The 24,936-nt window shown below is 36.6% G+C and overlaps 1 protein-coding gene across 2 annotated transcripts in view; it reads left to right on the forward strand.

Moving 5' to 3' along the window:
• LARS2 (leucyl-tRNA synthetase 2, mitochondrial) overlaps positions 1 to 24,936 on the forward strand; it is a 93,981-nt gene that overhangs the window by 21,127 nt on the left and 47,918 nt on the right. The window contains exons 6-9 of one of the 2 annotated variants that reach the window (XM_064444090.1): positions 4,481 to 4,570; positions 8,766 to 8,909; positions 21,657 to 21,764; positions 23,289 to 23,448. In XM_064444090.1, coding sequence (XP_064300160.1) covers positions 4,481 to 4,570; positions 8,766 to 8,909; positions 21,657 to 21,764; positions 23,289 to 23,448 — 502 coding nt within the window. The remainder of the gene's footprint in view (positions 1 to 4,480; positions 4,571 to 8,765; positions 8,910 to 21,656; positions 21,765 to 23,288; positions 23,449 to 24,936) is intronic. The other variant, XM_064444091.1, reaches the window with a different exon arrangement.

Genomic DNA, 24,936 nt, shown 5'->3' on the forward strand with positions numbered 1-24,936 from the left:
TAGATTATTTCAGAAAGCCAGGTTACAAAGACACTTGAAAATTATTCTCCTAAATAGAAAATGTAAGCAAACTAAAAATGTAATTAAATGCATAAAATAGCTCTGTAAGTACTTTGCTTTAGAGTAGTTCTGAATACTAATAGTGATCTGATATTTTTTCCCTGAAACCTGTAGGTATTTTAAGTGCCTCAAGTAATAAATGTTATATTTTTAAATCACTTTGAAAATGGTGTGATTTGTGGGAGAGATTTTTTTAAAAATAATTAGAGAGAGAACGTTTCTATTCTGAATATTTATGTTTGTCAAATCCAGGGTTAAAAAGCTGCAGCTTGAGGATGGAAGAAGTACCTCTGAGAGACATTAAAAACACATGGAAAATAAAAAAATAAAAGCCAGTGTGGTTATGTTTTGGTTTTGAGATAACAATAATTTGGGCATTCCTCCTGATGAGATTTCTCCAAAATACCATCCCAGACAGCATAGCAAACTGCCTGCCACTTCTTTTAAACATTATTTTCAGGGGAATTAGGCAATATAATTTTCAAAGATTCATATCATCAGCAACAAGGGATGGAGAACATATAATATTTTTCCTTTCTTTGCTCCAGAGTGCCGTCAGACTGAATGCATGTTCGCAGTAAGCCATCAGTTCACCACGGTATTATCAATCTGTAACTTGCTTCTAGAAGGTAGCTCGTACTGCCAACATTTTTTAGTCTTTTCAATTCATGCATGCCAAATGACATAATTTTTTGCATAAGAGTAATGTTCCCCTTCTACTCTGTACATTAAAAAAAGATGAAATCTTTGGTACGTTTTCTTTGTGCAGATATTTTTCTGTTTAGTTTTGAAGTTGTCATTCTTGTGCACTGCCTGAGCACGCATAAAACTGTAACAGTATAGAGAGCATTACCTATTACATTTTCTTTTTATCCACCTATCACTGATAATCAGTCACCTTGCTTGTAATTAAATGAAAAAGGAAACCATTGATACAAGGCTACTTTTTTCCAGGAAAGATATTAGTGCTCTAAAGTGTAGGCATTGAATGGTATTTGTATTTGTAATTAGTAAAGCATGAAATTAAGGGCCTTTGAAATACAAATATTCAAATGAATTTAGAAATGTACTTTAGTCTAGCTCTAAAGCTCTGAAAATCAAGTAGTTATACTTCCAGATGAGGTTGTACATGCCCTTTAATACCAAAATAGGCAAATAATAAAGACTGCCTCATCTTCCCTGCCTCATTTTGAAAAAATTCGTTCAGACTTTTTCTCCTTATCACCTTTTTAATAAGTATCGAGTGCAACATGGCTGTCTTCAGGATAGCGTAAGACTGTGCTAGAAATAAAATTATTAGTAATAAACTAGGAAATTACTTCTCTCTAGTCTAGTTATATGTTTTAGTTATACGCTGCCTGTAAATGTTACTTTTATTTAAAAAAAATACACATGAAAGTAGTTTCAAGATGTAACCTTCTTAAAAACAACAAATAATACCCAGTTTTAGGTTCAGAGCTACATAAAAGGAAGTTGTAAGAATGGAACAGATTCAGAACAAATGATGACTTATAAAACAAGGCATTTGTAAATTAGTTTTTGTTTTATTAGTGACCAAAATCTTCCATCCAGTTTGGGGTTTTTTTTTTGTTTATCCAGGATTCTTTACTGTTGGTTTTTCTGTATTTTTGGTAGCTGGAGTTTTTTTATCAGATTTTCAAATAATGAACATCCCTTTAACCTTAACATGAACCGTTTGCTTCCCAAGTTGCACTGCTGTCAAATATAAAATGTAATACTGCTATTTAGTCTGTAACTGAGAATTTATTTGCAAAAATAAATAAGCTACTAAACCCTCCATCATGCAGTTTGTTAGGAACAGAGTGTTGTGCTGCGATAAAGGGATTAAGGAAGGAAGTTTTTGGTAAGGGAGGGATTCTTCTCTTATACACCTCGGCAATATCTGCTATTTTTAAAAGCAGGCGACTTTTAAGGGTGGTTTGTTTTAATGAATTGTTTTAATGGATGAGCGTCATTTCTGTAGGAATAAGGAGCAGTAACAGTAACCAATGATAAAGATGCATTTTGGTGACAGTATCAGATGCTCTTTTCACTAGTAAGCTGACAAAAGGAGAAGGGAAAATGGTTGGGGGGAAGATGGAGATGCTGTCCCTCCCGTTGCATAGTACCTTCTGAAATGCTGGGGTGATGGGGTATCACTGAACCTGCCACAAAGCACTGAAGAGACATGCGGTGGACAGCTGAGCCGCGTATTTCGTATCTGTAAAAAGGGTTCTGATCTTTAGTATGTATTTTATCTTTGAAGAAAACATGCTAATATCCTGTTTATTCACTGAACTGCTCTGTGATATGGGGTTCTGTAATGCTAGTCTCATCTCACAAATGAGAAGCAGAAAGTTACAGTTTTTGGCAGGGTGGAAGGGCTCCATCATGCTATTTTGCAAAGCCTTTTATAAATCCTTTTCTGTATTTCTGAGTTAAGTCAGTTCTGTTAATGCAATGCGAATCTTTGCCATGCTCATAAAGTATAAATAGAAATGTTAACATTCTCCTTAATTTAAGCATGATAGCAGCCTAATGGAAACTTTTTACCAGACATCATTTATTTAATCAAGATCAGTAACTGGCATACACAGAAAATTATTTGTCACTGTAAGTCTTAATGTGCTAAATGGTAGGAAAAAAAACCAAACACATTTTGAGACTGACAAGAGGTTGCTGGCTTGTCATCAGCAGCTCATTTCACTTGGAAGTGATGTAATTTCTCTTTCTTTGTTATCTTCAAATGTTACTTCAGATCTTCATGGTTATAAAGTTAAATGATGAGCTTGAGTGATCTTTTTGCAGGTCAATGACCACACAACAAATTTTCTTCAGTGATAACAGTCTGCTGCATTTCTTTCTAAAAAAGGTCAATGTACAATTTGTGAGAGAGCACGGACATGAGAATCTGTTCCCAGGAGTTAGCTTGTACAGTGTCCTCAGCACACCTGTTTAGACTTAGAAACGTCATCTCTTTTTGTTTCAATTAACAGACACCTGTCATTCAGGGCCAAAAGGACAAATCTCAGTCCATTTTACTATTTTCATTTGACAACTCACTGCAGTCGTCCTACGTGTTTGCCTGTTGCTCACATAATCTTATCTTGTACCAAAAGGGATTGTCTCTCTTGTGTCTCTGATATTACAGTGATGAAGCTCTGTTGCCTGTAGTGGCATCACACTGGCAGAACTACTCCACTGTGTGGAGAAGCAGGGGGAAAAAAATAGAAATGATTAACAGGAGAGTGTTTAGTTGGAGAGATGGAAATCAGACTTTTATCAAGTGTTTTTTTTCAGTGCAGAGCACAGGGATTTAATCAAGCAACTATTTTTCATTACTAAGTCTTCACATGCTGTGCTGAAAACTTGCCATTAAATGTCTCGTTCTGGTCTTGAAAGCCTCTTATACACACATTTAAGGCATATCTGTTCAAAGGTCATAGTAATCGTTCAAAGCAACATTTCAGCCCTGGAGTATAAAGTTGTAGAAAAAGAAAAAAAATTTTATGCTAGAGTGTTTCAGATCTCATTTGAGCAGCAGATGATATTGCTGATGGCATGTGTAGTGAGACACTTAGATGATAGGAAAGCCTGGGTGAAAGACATTTCACATTTGAAGCTATTTCAAGTAGCTGACAACTATTTGCAAATGCAACAAATTTTATCAGTGGCTTGCTGTCAACCCTGTAACTCTAAAATCAGGAGAAGTTCTTGTTGATTTGAAATTTGGCGTAGGAGTCATCTTCCACTTCAATAAGTACAAATGTGGTCAAACAAAGTTTCTAGAAATGTTTCTTTTTTAAACAAATGCAAGTTAAACAAGAAAGCTGTTGAGGAGGCAAATGTGATCTGTTTATTGTTGCATATTTATGATGTAATTAGAGCTTAAATACTGAGTTACACAGTTGTTTTCACTTCGGCCAAACTTTAAAATATGTGGGTGAAAGTGTATGTGTATCCATTCTGCCTGTAAAACACAGTTTGTGTGGAGAAAACTAGGAGTCTATAATAATGTAATCCTTTAGTCATCTTTACATATTGACGTGTTTATTTCAAATTTGGTTTTTTTAAGAACAAACATTTGAGATATGGAACTTCGTAAGTAGTTCCATAGTGCTCTTTGAACTGTGGTCATTTCCATTTGTCTTCTGTTCTTGGATCTATCAGCACTGATTTTACAGGGTTCTTATATTCCGTGTTAACAGGGAAACTTTTCTTTGCACATCAAACCCGCACAAAGCCCATGTTCTCTGTTTTTGTGTACAGATGAATATCACTCATTACAAACATTACCCAAAATTGCGTTTATGTTTTCTCTGTGGCAATTATTATACGCTCCCGAGTTAGTTAAGTTAAAACACCATAAGAAAATTCTACGAGTAGCTTCAGGAATTTTTATTTTATTTCATTTCTGCAGGAAATAACCACTTGCTTACCAGACTACTACAAATGGACACAATATCTCTTTCTTAAGCTTTTCGAGGCTGGGATAGTGTATCAAAAAGAGGTAGGTACAAACTTTGACCTTTAATACTTTCCAGTTGCACTAACTCAACTCACTCATTATGTCAGTGGCACATTTCTGGATCATCCCTTCACATTCATTAAGTGGATGAGTATTTATTGTGCTCTATTGGTTTTAAATCATTGCCAGTCATAATTAATTTTATATATAACTGAATTTTACATATAGATGTATTTTATATGTTACTAACTAACATGAATGGGTATTGTAGCAAGTCAAATCAGAAATATTTATTGTCAGTAATTTCCACTGGAGTGCAGGATCAGAATATAGCTACTGTTAGTTTATTTGATGATTTTAAGAAAGAATTTTCTAGGTCTTAAATTCCCTCTCATGAAAACATGTAAGATAATGTGATCATGAGGAGTCTGTTCAGCAGCAAGATTATCTAACTGTATAATGTTACTGTGATGCTGTCTCAGAACTGATAGGATTGGATAGGATAGTTGGAGCTTGTGTGCCTAACCGTCCAATTCCTGGACCCTATTTGTGATCTCTAAAATATTACAGAAATATTAGATACTATAAGACTATCACAGATGTTTTTCTGCTAGAGTACATTAAGAAAATATTGACCTTATAAGATTTTGTAAATAATACATATCAGGCTATCTGAAAAGGGAAGCGTTCAGTTAACAGTTTCATTAGGAGATGAAACAAAGATGTTAAATGAGCATTCCAAAGAACTCTCTGTATAGCCAAGGCAACGCAGTTCCAAAACACCTGAACAGCTGCACCTAAACCAAGCTACAGTTTAGTGAATGTTTCTAACTTAAAATGGAAACTAAGATTTCTTAAATATGCTTTGATGTTTTATTTGTGTTCTGTAGAAACCAGGAAACTCCATAGGATATAATTAGGGATGTACTCCAATTATTCTCTGATGGTGAAAGGTAGTATTTGGAATGGCAGGGTGTTACTGAACTACTACTTCTATTTTCATAGGCAATATATATTCAGAGATCTTAAATGACAACCAGCAAAAAGATTCAATGTTTGATATGTCCTAACATGCTGGCTTTGGGCGAGGGTATTCTTTCTTTCCCCCACCTCCGTAATTATCTTCTGTGTTTTTAATAAAAAAATTAAATCCCTGGCTTTGCCATAACAAGCACTTTTATCTGTAAATTTCCTTGATGAGTGATCCCAGGTGAATCTGAAAAGCAGAAGGCTTTCTGCTTCATTAGAAACAGTGACAATATACAAAAATTTTGCATGTGGGCTCCCAGTACTGTGGGACCCTGGAGGTATTTGGGTACCAGTGATTGGATCTGCTTCCCTCTTTAAGAGTCAAGGATGAGTCTGAGGACTTAAATCAGCATCTGTCAACTTGTAGGGGATATAATCTCTGGTGGATATAAAGCAGTTGCTTTTTGGCAGGAAACAGATGGCAGAGATAGCCTGTAACCCTGGGTCCCTTCAAACAGTAATATATACTTAAAGCATATATTTATCCCATGTCTTCGGCCTAACTGCAATATATGTTAGGCAGTGCTTCTGCACAGCATGAAGTCTTCTGTCTTACAATTTCTTTTTGGATACAAGTTGATAGATAATTCATAGCCTTACTGTGGTGGTAAGAATAATATATGTAGAGTGTTAGTCTAGTTATCGCTCTGTTCCAGGAGTATGTGTGTCTGGCAAGAAATTACCCTGGTAGGGAGACACAGACTCACTATATCTGGGAGCTGGAATGAGTGGGAATTAACAATGACTGTCTGGGTGCTGCAGCATCCACAGAAGGTGTCTTTATTCACCGTAGCAAAATCCTTTCCTTATTCCTGCAATACTGATTTAGTCAATGTATTATAGAGGTTATTGACCTGGACAGATGTGGGTGTCTTATTTAGGTTGAGATTAATTTCTGCCTAGACTCTATTATTTTGATTAGGTATCTAGACTGTAGTGGAACCATAGATACCAAACCTGGGGATAGATACTAATGCTATAGATACCTGAAGTTAGATGAGATTAATGCTGTCTTAAAAGCATATGGTCTACATTGGTGTAGTGAGGAGATCTAAATAATGTGTTCTCTATACACTTTTCCGCTGTGCTCTCTTTGTGTAGATGACATTTAGTGGCTTCCTGGGTCCATAGTTTCAGAGGCTGTCATTGTCAAGAAGTTGCCTGTGTGAGGTACAAGTAGGAACTAAGCATTTAATTTAATATCCAGGTTCTGGATATTAGTCAAAAGGCTGTGAGAAATGGAAGGAACAAAATGCAACTCTAGAAATTCACAGACAAAACCTTTCAGCTACGGGTTCTTAAATACGTATTTGCTTTGTTTTGCATGATTAATTTAGATAAATCTTCCTGTAGTGAATAACGAGAATACGTTATGCTAAATAATTATATTCATATAGATCAGTTCAGTTACCTTTGAAAATTTTAATCATAAATTTGATCCAGTATAATCAAAACAGAAATAGTATTTTTTCTCAAATTTGAGTCATAGCCAGTTTAATACAAGCACATGCTAATACTGCTTTATGCAACTGGCATTTTATTACTTCTTCTCATTATTATTATCTGATTTATCTCTCTTTAGCTGTTATTTTAAATTTGTAGTGGTGTGGGTGTTTTTTTCAGAACTTACAAATTAAAAGATCATTACTTTAGACCCAACTTCATAATGTGTTATATCATTACTGAAGAAGTTGTGTGTCCTCAAATTCTACAAAGTAGATCTGTGATAGTAGAATATATTGATTGCTTTTAATTTCCCAGTGAATTTTCAGAAGCCTTTTATAAAAACCATTGTGATGTCATTGGTAGGTAACAGATAAAAGGTAGGCAAACTGTAAAGAGTTTGAATTGCCATGACATAGTGAATCCACACAAGCTTAATTTGAAAGTGAGTTTGTTTTTATTAAAGAATGACTTTCTTTTGTTTCATTATAATAAATTTTTTATAGATTGATGTAGGTAGTCAGACTTCGTGCACGCACACGCATTTACCACACAATGATAACAAAACCAGCAACAGTATTCCTAAGGAAGAGAATCCATGCATCTGTCTTTCTGCTGTCCTCACTGTAAGATTTTTTAAATGGTTGTGATATTTACTATTGCTAAGAATATGTAGCGTATTTAAAACGAAGCAATATCAGTTGTTTGGAAAATGGAGCATTTCAGAAGGTGATCAGGGATAGATAAAATGTAAAGTGAGTAATATGAAGGCAGTGATTAGTTTTTTCAATTGACGTACTAAGGCCTCCCCATACCCAAAGAAGACATTTGAAGTTTTCAAATAATATGTAATGTATTAGAATGCTATGGACCTGGAGCTGCTGTTTTTCAGTCAGGCTGATTTAACTTTGATTTAGCTCAAATACTGCATAACACTTAAAATAATGGATCACTCTTCCTTATTGCTATGATTTTTATTTTTTTTTCTTTCTGTTCAGTTTTTCAAGTTAATGTCTAGCACTGAATACTACTTCTGGAATGACCATTAGGATTCTTTTGTGGTCTTAGATCCTGTATGATAAATGATCAGTTAAATTGTTCAGCACTAGGGCGGGGTGAGTTTCATTTTTGCTCCCTCCCCATTATGTTATGCCTGGTATTTCAGTTAGCCCTCAAACAACAAGGTTTGTAGAGTTGAACACCAACATTTACTTGGCTTTAAATTTTGTTTTAATCTATTTATATTGATAAGGAAAGATGATTTCAAAACTAATTCACACAGTTGATAGAAGTTATGTGCAGAAAATATTAGCTTTTTCAATTGAAATAGAGTTGACCACTATAAAATTTCTTTGTGATTCTGTCCTCTCAAGTCGCAGATCCTCAGTTATTCATCCCCCTCAGTCTGACTCAACACTTTTGGATTAGTGGTGGACAGTTTTTAAGCATCAGACTACATCGTTTGCAGCTTGGTCAATTGGAACACTTGCCTATTTAATATTCATGTGTCAGCCTATGCCTCTAGGATGATCAATCAAGGCAAATGCTGCCAACTGCATTCTTGGATTTTTTGAGTTCTGAGAATATGATTATTCAATCCACCTTCAGTTCAGGCCATGTCACTGATTGAAATGGATGTTATAAAAAGTAGAAAACTCAGGGGCCTAAGGAATGTTTCTAGATAATTCTTTTAGTGTCTGAAAAGTAAGATTCTGGTTTGGAAATGGCTGCTGAAAATATTTTTTCTTCCTGCAACTTTTTTTAGGCCTTGGTTAATTGGGATCCAGTGGATCAGACTGTTCTAGCTAATGAACAGGTGGATGACAATGGTTGCTCATGGCGTTCAGGAGCAAAAGTGGAACAGAAATACCTCAAACAGTGGTTTATCAAAACTACTGCTTATGCAAAGGTATGAGAATACAGTTCTTTGAAATTATGGTGCTATGGAAAAGTACTTAAAAGAGGTGACTTTTCATCCAGAACTATTCATCAAGCTGAATGCGGTCTTTTCTATATGCATGTTTGTGTACTACATAATTATATAATAACATATGTGATCTCTCCCTGTGTATGTGTGTATAAAAAATTATTATCCCTGAAGTCTTTCTGTTCACATCTTTAAGAATTCTAAGTAGTTGGTATGGGATTAAGTTTTGAAGAAATAAAAAAATTATAGGTGAATGAATGAACTGTCCATTCATACGTTGTCATCCCATATTTACCATCAAGTGCTTTTCTGAATATTTTGAGCATACAGCTGTGCAATCTTTTGAACTAGAAACTTGTTCACCTAGTCAACCTTTTGGACTTAATGGGCATAGTATAAGCAATGGAGTACAGCTTGTCACCTGGCGTTTATTTCCACATGTGTCTAAACCATAGTACTTTATGATTAACTGCTCTTTACTGAAGATCATCTGGATCTTCTATTATACTTCATAGTGTATTTGATTATCTGTAATTTAAAAAATATTTTCAAGTTATTTAAACATCTTTTTTTGTCATGAGCTCAAATTTTGGTTGTGATGGAACACCATAGCTTCCGCACCTAGAAATTCTTCAACAACATTTTTGGCTTTATGCTCTCTGAGATGAAAATATCAACTTCCTGTTTTGTCTGGGTAAAGTTTTTATTCCATCCAAATGTCCGTGTCTTGAGACTTCAAGTACAGATTGAGAAAGTTATTCCCAAGAAAATATTAAAAATTCACCTTTGACCCTTTTTCTGAGCCTCAGATTCAAGAAGCCAAATTTCCATCATCATCCAGGGAGAAGAAATCCAGGTCTCACTCTAGACTGATTCATAATGAAGAGAAAAACCTTAGATATCCTGCCTGACGCTTTGATTCCTCATACACAGAGAGGGTACTTGAGATGCATGTCTTCTGACTGTGCTGCCTGTTCTGCCAGTAAGGAGGGAACATTTGCTATAACTGAAGGAAAAATGGAGTATGTCTGCACAACCACAAAACGATCACCACCTTATGAGCTTTTTCTTGGTGCTCTTGTCACCTGATTTCATGATCATCTTTGTGATATTTCAGGGTCTGCCCCAACTGACTGTCTCCCTCAGTTTGAGGCTGGAGCTTCATTACACTTTCTACCTTTACTGATACATCTTTTGTCTATTGTCTTTACAGAGGTTGTAAGAAATAATGACAAGTATTTCTGGGCTGTCATCCATGCTTGCACCAAATCACTGTTTACTTAAGTCCCTCTAAGAGAGGTGAATCAGCCTTAAATTTTTACTCATAAAGACCAAAAGACAAGACTGAGGAGCTTTTCAGTAACCTTGAAAACACCTTTGACTTATGGGATTATTGCCTCTTGCTCAATATCCACCCTCTTCTAGGGAGGAGGATTTATCTTTTGTCTTTAGTCTCTGACCTAAGAAATGTCGTTACAGGAAATCAGCTCTTAGGATGATCATGTCTCCCACATCATCTCCAGTAGATAGGATCAGCTGATGGCAAGAAAGAACTTGTGCCTCCACAGCATCCCCTCATTTTCCCCACAAAGATGTCACCTCAGGAGACTACCATATCCCCTGCCTACATGAAGGGCAAAAGTGCAAACCCTTTGTTCTTCAGCATCTTAGTGGCATCATGAATGAGAGCTGCTTCTACTTTTCATTTGGGGATGAGCATTTATATCAACCTGTACAAAACATTTAAGCATTACTACAGAGGACAGCTGAGTACTCTACAGATCACAGAATCACAGAATGGCAGCGGTTGGAAGGGACCTCTGGAGATCATCTCATCCAACCCCCACTGCTTCAGCAAGTACACCTAGAGCAGGGGGCACCGGACTGCGTCCAGGCGGGTTTTGTATGTCTTCAGGGAAGGAGACTCCACAACCTCTCTGGGCAGCCTGTTCCACTGCTCTGTCACCCTCAAAGTAAAGAAGTTTTTTCTCATGTTTAAGTGGAACTTCTGTGTTCCAATTTATGTCCATTGCCCCTTGTCCTGACGTTGGGTATTTCTGAAAAAGAGTCTGGCCCCATCCTCTTGACACCCACCCTTTAGGTATTTATAAGCATTAATAAGATCCCCCCCTCAGTCTTCTCTTTGTCAGGCTAAACAAACCCAGGTCTCTCAGCCTTTCCTCATAAGAGAGATGCTCCAGTCCCCTGATCATCTTGGTAGCTCTCCGGTGGACTCTCTCCAGTAGTACCCTATCCTTCTTGAACTGGGTAGCCCAGAACTGGATGCAGTACTCCAGATGTGGCCTCAGCAGAGTGGAGTAGAGGGGGAAGATAACATCCCTCAATCTGCTGGCCACACTCTTTTTGATGCAGCCCAGGATACCATTGGCCTTCTTGGCCACAAGGGCACATTGCTGGCTCATGGTCAACCTGCTGTCCACCAGCACTCCCAGGTCCTTCTCAACAGAGCCGCTTTCCAGCAGGTCAACCCCCAACCTGTTACTGGTGCATGGGGTTGTTCCTCCCCCGGTGCAGGACCTTACACTTGCTCTTGTTGAATCTCATGAACTTCCCCTCAGCCCAGCTCTCCAGCCTGTCCAGGTCTCGTTGGATGGCAACACAGCCTTCTGGTGTATCAGCCATTCCTCCCAGCTTGGTATCGTCAGCAAACAGGCTGTGGGTACACTCTATCCGTTCGTCCAGGTCATTGATGAATATGTTGAACAGGGCTGGACCCAGCACAAACCCCCGTTGAACACACTAGTTACAGACCTCCAACCAGACTTTTCCCTGTTGCTCACGATGCTCTGAGCTCTGTTGTTCAGCCAGTTCTCTATCCATCTCATCGTCCTCTCATCTAACCCACACTTCCTTAGCTTGTGTGTGAGGATGTTATGGGAGGCAGTGTCAAAAGCCTTGCTGAAGTCGAGGTAAACAACATCCACTGCTCTCCCTTCATCTACCCAGCCAGTCATGCCATCATAGAAGGCTACCAGGTTGGTCGAGCATGATCTCCCCTTGGTGAATCCATCTTGACTACTTCTGATAACCTTCTTTTCCTGTAGATGCCCGGAGAGGACCTCCAGGATTAACTGTTCCATCACCTTTCTGGGGATGGAGGTGAAGCTGACTGGCCTAGAGTTCCCCAGGTCCTCCTTCTTGCCCTTTTTGAAGACTGGAGTGACATTGGCTACCCTCCAGATCTCTGCAAAGGTTCCCCCAAATTTTCTTCTGTGAATGACTGATACTCTGTAGGGTCTATGCTAGCTGATACAACCAGGTCAATGAATGATGCGATATTGCTTCCAACTCAAGTGCTTTGGCAAGCATTGCCAACTTCCCACTTCTTGTACAGTGACAGATGCTACCAAGTATCAGCAGGTGGTTTGGATTTTCCTTTTTACTCACCCTTCCCATTTTTGTTGCTGTGGTTCTGGCACATTTTGAACAGTCTCACTCTGCTTCTTTTGGCAAGGGCTTTAAACATTTGGTTGTAGAGGGGAAAAAAATACCCCTTCCCCCTGCCCCAGACCTTCAAAAGAGAATAGAAGATTACCAGGCTCTGTTATTCTAAGTCCAATATCTGATATTAGATGGATTTCTGGCTTTGGAAAGTGAAGATAAATAAATTCCCTTTTTTGGTCCTCAATTTTTCTTTGAAGTTACAAGAGGCTAGATAACACAGCATTTTGTGTCTTACTTCCTGAAGAAGAGTCTTTTGGCCATACAGCTCTGAGTAGCCCATGAACTGCAAGCCGCAACTGAAGGTTGTCCATCAGAGGGAGGCTCTCTGAGCTAACACTGGACAAGTGCTTCAATCTCTTAGAGACTTAGTGCCCACCCTGACATAACCAGGAAGCTTCACAACAGCATTTTGACAGAAGCCAGATCTTAAATGCTACAACTTTGGCTCCTCTTTCTGAATATCTTGTCTAATTATCCTCAGAACTCAACTTTGCACACATTTCTTCACTCCTTACAGTAGTCATCCCAGTACTTTTCAAGGAGCGGTAAGAGACATGAGTCCTTCCTTCTAAATCTGTTTCTTTTGTATACTTTTTCTTTGGATTCAAGCTGTTGACATTGATCTGAATCCATATTGTCCTAAATAGCATAGTGTTGAACACCATGGTTACAGCCGTCATTCTTCCTAGCCTATTCCTCAAGCCTTCGTCCTGACCTCTTTTCAAAAACCCTTGCCTGGAGACTGGGCTTTATTGAGAGAGGGATGTTCATTTACCTATATGATTTACAGAGCCTTTCATCTCGGAGTGGAGGGTCCAGATTTTACAGAGCTAGTACTAATAGGTATGGAGGATAGAGACATGTCTTTAACTTTAAGAAACTAAAAATCTTTAATCACTTATATGACCGTAGGATGATAACATTAGTGGTGATAATATCTCCACTTCAGCAGGGGGGAATATTTCATGTCTCTTGATCTTGAAGACACTCATTTCCATAAAGAGATTTACCTGGCTTACATCACGAACCAGAACCAATACCAGTACAACTTCCTTTTCTTGAAGGTCTTTGCTGTTCAGAGACTTCATGTATTTGTGCTTCTAATGATAAATGAGTACAACAGTTAGGTTTCTTTATCCTTATCTGACTGTTTGCCAATGAACATACCTCTCTAGAATAATACCAGGTTCTTTATAGATCTCTCTGCTTTTTCTTCAGTTGTTTGGGGCTCACCATGAATATGTGTATACCACCTTCTCTGCAGTTATTTTCAGGTACCTGAAGGCTCAGGATGCTACAGCAATAAGGAGAATTTTTATCCGAGCTGGGTTTATGTGGTGAAGGTTACTTATGGTACTCTATATGCCAGACTCCTGTAAATGCGAAAACTGAGAGGGCATTATAAAGAGTATCTTTAATGGCACTGGGGATTTCAAATCCTCAGTCAACTTTTTTTTTGTATTAATAAAACAATAGAAATAGAAGTTTGCCATTCCAGAACTTGCTTGGCCCTGAGGTCTTTATTCCCTATTTCTGAGTCAATTGCCTATAGAACATCTTTTTTTTTAGTTCTGCTTCTTTTGAAGGTTTCCAGAAGGCTAAGGCAAGATGGGGCCAGATTAGCGTGGTCAAAATCAGTCTGATCCGAAGACTTACACTTTCTGTCAGTATAGAGTAGCTTTTAGGTCTTTGAGCCGTACTGCCAGAATTCATATCAGAATTTACCTGGCCTTCTATTTCCTGTGTCTCACAGCTTGGACAAGTTCATAGGCACAGAGCAGATTTATTCCTTCCTTGTGCAAGATGTTCTTACCAGGTTTGGGAAAAGGCAGAGCGCTAAGTGGATCAGTCTTTCAGTGAGTTTTATGGCTAGATTTCTGTTACCCACTGAAATTTCACTGCTTTTTATTTTGAAATTAAAAAATGGGAGGCACTAAGAGATTATCTGATAGTAATTTAATCATTGCGCCTTTTGGGGAAGACGTGACGGTTTTCCCACTTTGGCTACTTTTAGACTAAGAGGGTTAGTATTCTTTAAGTGTGTTCTACTTCTCCCACTCATCTTTCTCCAGTGAGGTCTTAATCTGGTTTTGCTGTCTCATGAGGAAAACCATTTGATTCTGGTCACCTTTTGCTTGCACCTTCCATGGTGACTATTATTTATTCTGAAAAGTTTACAGAAATTCAAGACCAAATATCAGAAAGCTCCACCTTCCTTGCCCTTTTTCTGCAACAAGGCTCTCTGCAGATCTGTTCCTTATTCCTTCCAGAAGTTATCCCTGAATTTTCTTTAAGTTGATGAAGTGGGAAAACATGTTGAAAAAAAAGCTTTATTTCTGGTAAGTAACGTCTTTCCTTGTGGCTTAGAGGAAAATGGAAGTCTTTATTTCATAACCATGTTTCATAGACAAGGTTCCATTTAAAATATGTTTAATGAATCTGCTATCCCTTAATTGTTCATGCAAATTACCAGCTAGCAATAATGGCTGAATATGTATGCATACAACTTATTTTCTACTTGGATCATCCACAAATTATTTTGTTGTAATTATTCAACCTCTTTGTACTCCATACTGATAATCTTTCTAGTCACCTGTCTTCCTCTCTTTCACCCATTTATCATTTTATGTTTTTTCCTTTATCTCACAACCTTAATAAAAATAAATACTATAAATACATCTGCAATGCTTAAATTACTAGTCAAATAGCAACAAGGAGTTACATGATCAGTAATGGGCTCGTGTGAAATCACCTCGTGTGATTTCATTCCTACACACACACTCTTCTTTACATTTCTGTTGTGTCTAGAGGAATCATATTCTGTGGATTTGCTTTGATTTCTTTATTGTTACTGCACCAGCTCATAGTCCTTTCTTGAAATAAAAAATGCAAACAAACGAAGCAGTGTTTGCTCACATGGCAATTTATCATTGGCAATGAATCTTTTTCAAAGAGCAAAAATATTGACCACGCTTCAAACACTTAGCAGAAAGCATTTTGGTTATGTAAAGTACTAAAGTAATCATGACCCATTTTTTAAACAGTGAAGTACATACGAAATGGTCTAGCAGCTTTTATGGATTTTTAAAGGACATTTTAATTGTCATTTTTCCTTTGACAGATTTCTTTGATAAAAGTATAATGCCTTAACTGATGACATTATTATTCAAATTGTTGTCTGTGCATTTAAGATGTTTAAGCTAAAACATTTAGTTGCCATGGTTACCCAGCTGAATCTGTAGGCAGATTCATTGGAAAAATCTATCTGTAAATGTTAGTATTTTCTGTGTGTACCTGTAAATTGCTATTATGTTTTTTAATGCATAGTCAACCGAGTCCTCAAATGAGAATCTGTAAGGTTAGTCTTTGTATAGTCCCTGTCCTTCCTAAATTAATTTTATACAATATTTTTTCCATATTTTACTTTTTAAAAATCACCCAAATAAACAAAAAATAATCTTTTTCTGAACAAAATAAAATAGAAACAACTTTGAAACTTCAAATTTTGCCTAAAGTCATCTCCCTATTTTGCACAGCAATATGATAGTATATGTATGTTTAATTTAAATACTGGGGAAAGTGACAAGGCCTACAAAATTCTGCCACTCTAATTTACAGTTGCCATACAGATAAGCAGTACTTTTGGGGGTTTTTTTTAATAGTTGTTTTTTTTTTTCATAGAGACTTTTAGAGACAAATATTTCTCACATTCTGCAAAGCACAGGAACTTAGATGTTTAGCATGGTGCTACCTCTGTGAAGGGAAAACAGTGACAGATGTACCAGTTTTATCTTAGTTTGCACTGCATCTGGCAGCCCCTTTGTTTGGTCTGAATAGAATTGGAATTGTATTCCGTAATAATGTTTTGCTTGATTTTTTAATTTTCTATTATATTTCTGAGATATTAAACAGAACAGTAATGAAATGGAATGAAACTGAAGTACTGTATTTTAGGGTATTAAGAGTCTTGACAGTACTTTGGGTTTCATAGCATGAGGTAATGCCTCATCACTGAGGACAACAGAAATGCTGGCTGTTTAGTTTTTCATGCTTGATGTGTGATTTTTTTCACTTACCACACTTGGGGTCTAGCTCATAGTTGTCTTCTTCCAACAGAATGGGTCTGATAAACTTCGCTTTGAAACTCTTCCTCTTGAGTCAGGCTGAGGGCTTTCTTGTGGACAGGGACCAAAAGCACTGTCTCCACGGCTTGCTTCGTACTTCATTAATAAAAAAAAATTACACCTGTTTTGTCAGCTTGGCAAGACAGGAAACTTTTTGTGGATATCCAGACCAGGCTGATCTTTTCACCTTAGTTTAAATGCAGTATCTCCTTTGATGCTACAGCAATAAAAATTTAAGTTCCTGTTAGTATAATATTAATCAAAACAGTGAATGCTCATTGCTACTAAAAATTATAACATGTTTTAAAGAGCTTTTATATTTATGGAATCAATTACTCATTTATCCCAAAGATATGGTTCATTATACTGGAAAGGGAATATCTTCTCTTTGGTAATTGCTACAATGAGAACAACTCTGGAGAGCAAATCTGGAGAGGAACGCTGACTTTACTTTTTGCTTTTGAGGTTTAATTTCTTTGCCTCGATTGACATAGTCAAACCAGTGGTGTTTGTTGACCATAAATTTTATGACAAAGAAAGGGAAAAACTCCAAGTGTTCAGACATTTATGAGAAAGAATTTTAAAATAATTTTAAGCACACACAGTATCTGTGTTATTGCTCCTTTTTAATGTACGTTCTCAGTATACTTCACACATGGGAAATAAGAGTCAAGAGTGACTTACGATAGTACAGGCAGAAACTACTGAAGGTAAAAAAAAAAAAAGAAAAGAAACAAGAAGAGATTAAATACCAGCAGAAGCTGTACTGTATAATCACAGTTGGAACTGTGCAATAGAGTGCAAAATAAAAAAGTGACCAGCCTAAGTTTAATTTCCTGTACTTTAGTTAATATATTAAGTTGTATTAAATGATTTTGTGTAATCTTTAGTTTATATTAGGTTACTCTTCTGGGAGCTTGATCAAATAAAGTGAAGAATTTCATTTTAATCCAAACAGATCTTGAATATTTCTTCTACTCTTCCTCAGAAGCAGAGCTTTTTATTTTAATTTTATTTTAATTTAGTGAAGAAAATTTTATTTTGCTAATTAATTGAATGCTTTTGAAATTAAATCTTTGGCTGAGCTTTTTATTTTATCTTGTTGTTATGTTGCAAATTTGTCAAACTTCATTAAAGTGTCTTTACTGAAAAAAGACTAAACATTTGACTTGATAGTTTATATTTCAATTTTTCACTATATTTCATTTACTATCATGGAGGAGTTGAAATCTTCTCACTAAGTATGAAATTAGTGGCAGCCATTGATCATACTAAAAATTTTAGTTCCCAAAGTCAGAGACTGAATGTTTTAGATGCTCAGCAGAATCCTCCTCCTTTGAACTACAAGCAGGAAGGGGACTGAGATACTCTTGGGAAATTGTAAAGCACTCCTGTTCTTGGATTTTATGTACTTTTTTCTGTGTGAAGATTGCTAAACTGAAGTTCTGTTTCCCTATGAATCTTCAACAGACTAAGCTGCTGGATATGTGAGCTCAGTTTTCCACTTCCAGATGCTTTACTTCTAGTTTCAGGCTTGGTCATCGTGTGTGATGAATTTTCAGCAAACTCATCTTGTTTTTTGTGACTCTGATCATCTGGACTGGTTGACTTTCATCTTCTGGCTGTGCCAGAATTTTCTAAGTGTTCTGGAAGACTAAAGAAGTCCTGGGAAACATTACTTTATCCTCAGTCTTCAACTTCCCCAGCACTTAAGTCAAGCTTTCCTAAAGGTTATAAGAGCCTTGAAGTCATTCTCATCCCTGAATGTAGCTTTGATTTCTTTAGCTTTTTCCTGAGCCTGTCTATCTTCAGATCTGAAAGACTGCCAAAATGCATTTATGCTCTACCTTGACTTGTGTTTGTTTAAAACAGGAGTAATTTCTCCTGTAATTAGATGTTTGCATTTTAAGTTTTATCATCTCTTCCTGAGACATGAAAAGTGAAAGTAGAAAGACTCTGCTACCTAATGCTTCCAAGTTTCTCACTGTTAAGTCATCATCAGAAATTTGAAAATAGAATTTCTTTGATAAGTTTATCACTCTCTGCTTACTGGATAGTAAGGTCTTGAATTACTCTTGTTCTTTGTCCCTTGCAGAATCCAACATGGTTTTACTTTTGTTTATTTGCCTACGTGCTGGGAATCTTCTTGTTGATTGTCTTTTCTGTGTTACCTAGTTAACAAACTTGTGGCACAGAAGACTAGGAGTTATGTACATGCCCTTAAGCGTCAGAATTTTTTGTTTAAGGAATCCTATCAGTAATTGCAGAATAAAAATTGGAGCACAATTATGGGACTACTTTAATGATTCATAAAACGTTTTACCAAACAGGGCAGTGATTTTAAAAAAGAACGTGGACGCAAAATTCATGGAGCTCAGTATTAACTTTTCAAAGGCTAATTTATAACATTCAGGAATTTCTATGCTAGCATTGGTCAGCTTCAATTTGAGAGTTTCATATGTCCAAACAGACTACATATAACTTCTTAAAATTAATAATAGTTTTAATGTATATTTATAGATTTATGTTGCTGCAGGCTGTAGCGCAATTGGATTTGAAAATTACATTTTTAAAAAAGGCTTCCCTTAAGCAATTTTTAAAAACCTCCTACTTTGCATGGATGAATTTTGAATGTACAATGCATTAATGTGTGTAAGAATTAATGTGCTGTTCTACTTTCCTGTTAGTGAGTATCCTAAGTTAATTTACCATCCAGGAACACTTACTAACATGCTAGCGCTATACATACTGTGTATTTTTTTGCCTCTGTAACACGATGTAAAGTGTTTGTATTTTACATGTTGTTCATTTTCTACTTCACTTTTTATTCATAGCCTTGACAAGAAACCAAAATAGTGTGTTGACTACAAAGAAGAGAAAATCATAAATCCATACTGAAAATTTTTAAGTTTGTTTTGTTTTGTTTTAATCATGTTATACAGCTGTTCATGTTCATATTAAGATGTGAAGGGTTTGCATTTGCAAACTCTGCTAGGCTGTGTCGTCATGCAGAATAAGTTTTGTTGTCTTCATTCAGGTGAAGCTAATTTGCCTCTTATTGTATTTAGGTGCATGAAGCAATTGCGTTATCAAGAGAAGAATTGGGCTAAGTCAAACTGTAGCCTATAGCTTCTAATAAGGCCAACTAACTAGAGTTAAAATCATTATCACACTGGTATTAAGGATCTTGATGTATTAATCCCGCAGTAGGAAAACATCTAGAAAGTTTAGCTGGCAGGCAATTACTGACTGTACAGTTTCAGCAGAGCACATGCACGTTTAGCTGCTTCTGCCAGCAAAATCTAATGTAGACTTGGATGGATATCCAACCAGGAGAATTTATTAAAATCTGCTAATGTGTCCAGCCGGTCTGTGTGTATTGGCATAATTTTATCCTTCCTAAAATGAATAAAATTCTTACAAAGAATGTATCCAAATATTGTGTCTATATATATCTGTATATCTATATATCTCTCTCGTTATTTGTTATTCTTTTGTAGGTATATATGTACATGGATTATTCATGACAGATAAATCTCAGTAGTCTCTAGAACACTAAAATTAATAATGAGAACTTGGAATTCTCTGATTTAGTATACTTGCAGTTGTGAGCTACAGCTGATTAAAGTTACAGTATGATTAAAAACCTTCCAAAACCTTACTATTCTTTTATTTATAAATCATCAGAAAATGAACTTGATTCTTAAGGATGTAGAAAGCGATACTAATCCCAAGTGGTAGTGTAATATTATGATTTATGAAGAACATGCCCTTTGTTGTGTTTTGAATGATAGATATACAATAGAGCAGTAACTAGAAAGTAACATCTTTTATGCATCTCACTCTGAAAATATTTAAGAATGTGGTTAAAACACAAGGGTTGAAAAAGAATGAATTGTATATTTGCTAACTATCTAACTACCCACTATTTAATTTGAGCAGCACATAATATAGCTACTGTCCATCTTTGCAGGTTGTTACCAATTAATGAGATAATAAAGAGCTTGCCCATTTGATGTTGAGAGTCACAGCTGAAAGAAAAATTATTCACCATGTTGCTTTTCTCTTAGTTTTTAACTGTAATTGTTCTGCGTATCCACCATCTGTCTGAGTGACTCATGCCTCTGGCGGCACTTCTGCCAAAGTGAAGATTTTGGACAGTCACGGAGTATTCACAATGCAAATGTGAAGTGTTATGAAGTGAAAAATGTGATGAGCTTTGAGTTATCAATTCCTTTGTACGTCTTCACCTTTTTATGGATTTCTTTTATTAAAAGCATACTCTGCAAATGGTTTAGGCAAATACTAGTTGACTCGGAATAGTCTCTAATGCTTCTATGCCATACATTAGAAAGCATGTAAATGTAGGGATATATCTCTTGCTGAGTATAAATATACATAGAAGTTACAGGTTGACTAATGAAGAAGCCAACACCATTTCTCCTCTGCTGCATAATGTATTATACTATTATTATAATATATTTTTTAAGTTTAATATTAACCCTTCTATTATGATATGGGTTTGGGTTTGTTTTTTTTTTACAGGATGATATAACTTAAAGAACCCACCCAATTTTACAGCCTGTTGTGCTTGGTAAAATATCAGTATGAAATATGAAAAAGAGATAGGCAGCTGAAAACTCTTATTTTGCCATTTTAAGTCAGAGCTTGAAAATTTTAGGACATGTAAATGTCTTTTGTCAGACTGCCATCTCCAGGCTATTGTCTCAAGCAACTAATCCAAATGCAGGCTTCATACCTGCAAGCACATCTCTTATGTGTCAGAAGTTTTGTTCAGCTCATTAGGTCACTTACGCTTCCCACAATTTATACCCACTGGGAATATTTTCTGTGTTTGTTTTCATCAAAGGGTTTTGTTTGTTTAAGGTTTAGTCCATTCAAAAGGAAGGCCTCTTTTAATAACAGTAGGTTTTCTGTTGGAGATGTCATACCTCTGGCTTGCGCTATGTTAATTCTGTTCTCAGAGAGATGAATTTGGGGCAGTAGCAGTATAAAAACACCTCTTCCTATGTTTTTACCAGCACTGTACCATTTTGCTGTTAGTTATAATTAAGCCTATAGTTTTAATTTGTATGCTGACAAAAGCTGAATGTTCTAATTCTTCCTTTTATTCTATCAGGCTATGTTTGATGCTTTGTCCGATCTCCCTGAGTGGTATGGTATAAAAGAAATGCAAGCAAATTGGATAGGTGACTGTGTTGGATGCTCTCTTGACTTCATGCTAAAGGTAAATCAGAAATTTCAATGCTGCTGTCTTGGTTGGGCTAACTGCATCCCCTGAAAGGTGTGATGGGAATGGATTTTCAGATCTAAAAAGCTTGAAACCTACTGAAAAAGATTATTATATGTTCATGCCCAGATCAGTACAGATCCTGAAGAACAACACTTGTGGGTTGAAGAGATACTCCCTGCTGTCCTCCTTAGAAAAGGGTTTGTGTGTTTAAGTGCAACATCGGATGCAAATTAGCTGTGTGTATTTGTGCCAAAATACACACCAGCTAATAAGCATTCCTGAAAGCCAGGACATTTAGGGGAGCAGTACCAAGAGCAGTATCAAGTGGCATTGCACAAGTCAGCTGGGATATAACTGGGCTTTAGCTCCGCTCTGCGCAGCACCTTCTCTGTCTGACCTCAGGCAAGCCACTTCACTGATATTTGTCCGTTACTTCATTTATTACATACAGTAATTAAAATAATGAAAACCAGACAATTAGGCAGTGATGGAGCTACAGAGAAGTCTGGATAGAAAGAAGGGAGAGGAAGGAAGCAGAAACCTTAAGAGAATTATAACTATCTAGAGAAACATGGTAAAATCTGTAGTCCTTCAGAAGAGGTGCAAAAAGCTTTTTGAATATCATACTGACAGAAGAGATTTTCAGAGACCCTGATGGAATTTCAGCCCTTGGGCTTCAAAGCTTTATTGTGCTCATATACTATGGTCTAACATTTCAAAAGTGACCTCTCATTTTAAAATACTGAATTTTTGGGAACCTCAAATTGAGACAGCTTAAACTTCCTTAATACCTCTGAATTGCACAGCGCTAGAAGGTGCATTTTTGTGTTTAAGTTGTTTTTGTCAATTGTCTCTGAAAATGTATATCAGTACCTGTGGTAGAAAAATCTCCTAAGACCCCCATACACTCCACAGTTAATTGGCCTAAAATATAAAGCCTGTTGATAGTGCTGGGTGATAATTCTTAAGCAGTCTTCTGGGTTTTTTACTCTCATTTTATGTCCAGTTGTTTTAATGTTGTCCCGCCTTCTATTATTCTATTCCTGTACATAAGTTGCAGCAATGACTTAATCAGAGAAGTGTGGTGGAAAGTGTGGAAGCTGAGAGAATCTTAAATTCTCTTTAGGTTTCAGAGGTAACATCTCATTTCCGTTTCTTGGAAACAGGGGCTGCATATTAAAAGGGAACAGAAGGATTCCAGGTTACTTAACCAGGGATTGAATCTAGCTTAGTAGCACAACGTAATATTATAAATTATTTTAGAATATAAATATTTTTTAATATATTTGGATAAACTGAAGAAACTTTCTCAAGGTCTTAAGGTAAATTTTGTCAAGATTCAATTCTGGAAGCTCCCTACAGTGGGAATGCATCTGGCTTTGTTATTCAGAATTGTATATTTCTACAGGGTGATAGCTATTTGCTGGTTGCATAAAAAGGAAGAGGAATCTAAAACCACTGCAGTTCCACTGGAGGAAAAAAATAAGTTCATCAGGGATATTTTCTGCTCTTTTTCAGGTTAATGGTAAAGTAACAGAAGAGAAGCTAGCAGCTTACACCTATACACCTGAAGCCATTTATGGAGCTTCCCATTTGTATATCTTACCGACTCACAGACTGCTGCATGGGAATAGCAGCCTCAAGGAAGTCTTTCAGAGAGAATTCATCCCAGGGAAAGGTGATAGTTTTCTCATGCTGCATTTTGTTGTAGAAGAGTAACAATTTTAGAGAATTATTTCAGAGAATGTGCGTCAAGCTGAGAGCATGAGCTGTTCCTGTTGAGTGGGAACAGGTCTTCTGATTCTTCGTATATGTCAAACAGTATCACATCAGCCTGTCCTGGCTTCAGATACCGTAACAGCAGCTACATTAGAATTCCTCCTTTTATAATGGCTGAAAGACATCATAGTATATAAAAGCAATGGAACAGATTCTTCTTTCCTCATGTACCAGTAGTGAACAGCCCAACTCTTGACTGTGTCAGCCCATTGGAAAATTGCATGGCTAAACAGTAATTTGTCGTTAGCACAAAGACAGGAGAACCAACTCTTGAACCAACGATGATCTCTTCCTGTCATAGGCAATATAAAGAGGGCAAGAGATCATTAGTACATAGCAAAGTGGATCATTGATAAATAGCAAAACAATACTCTGCTGTGCATATCCTTAGTTAATACAAGATTCTAACGAAGTAAATTCAGAGTAGCCCTGTGGCAGGTCCTGACTTGTACAGAGGATTCAAATAAGAGGTAATTCTTAATTTGGTGTTGATTGTCCTGAAGTCTCCTACCACCAATTCTGCCTTTATTTAGCATCCCAGGCCAACTATTTTTTTGTTGTTTGGAAAACCTGAAAATTATAAGGGTAAATATAACAACAATACTGAAAATTTTTTGTTTCCACTTCAGGCTGGTGTTCAATATTTACTTTCTCCTAACTGTTAAACATGTGGTTTCACTGTGTATGTAACATCTGATGTCAACAGCAACACAGCAGGAATCTTGTGGGAAATCATGACGGTTGAACAAAACCTGCTTTATTTTTCAGTGCTTCATTTCTATTACCTTAATAAAGTCTGCTTGCTAGCAGAAAAAAATGGAGCCTGAATGTGCTGAGTGTGTAGAGCCCTTGTCTCAGAGCTGAGCAAAGTTTGGAGAATTTTTATTAAGGAACAAAGGAAGAAATTTGCAGTTCTTACAATTCAGTCAAATCAAGGCACTAACCCCAGAAACGCACATCCTTGTACGTGCCTGTGTCTTTGTTGGATCTTGTGCTTTACGCTAAATCACACAGGTGCAAAACTTGTTTTTAATAAGGACTACAATATATTTGTATATTGTTTTTATGTGAAAATACTTGAAAGGCTTTTTCTGCGTCTGTTAGCAATAAATGTCACCTTTTGGTTGAGCTAAATTACGAAACTCTCATCCGGAATAATGACGTCCATAAGACCTTGAAAAAGAGGCTTTAAAGTGGACACCATTCCAGAATTGTAACTCTGCTATTGTTGTGTACTCCTGCTACTCGTAAATATGCCTGTATGCATTCTTCAGTTGAAATTGGTTGATATTTCTTACTGTTTCTTGAGCATTTCAAAGGGACGGATTGGTATTTTCCAAAGAAGATAAGGTAAAGGAGAATTTCAACATGGACTTTCAGATTTGCA

Source organism: Phalacrocorax carbo, chromosome 2 (assembly GCF_963921805.1).
Source record: "Phalacrocorax carbo chromosome 2, bPhaCar2.1, whole genome shotgun sequence".
Lineage (NCBI taxonomy): Eukaryota > Metazoa > Chordata > Aves > Suliformes > Phalacrocoracidae > Phalacrocorax > Phalacrocorax carbo.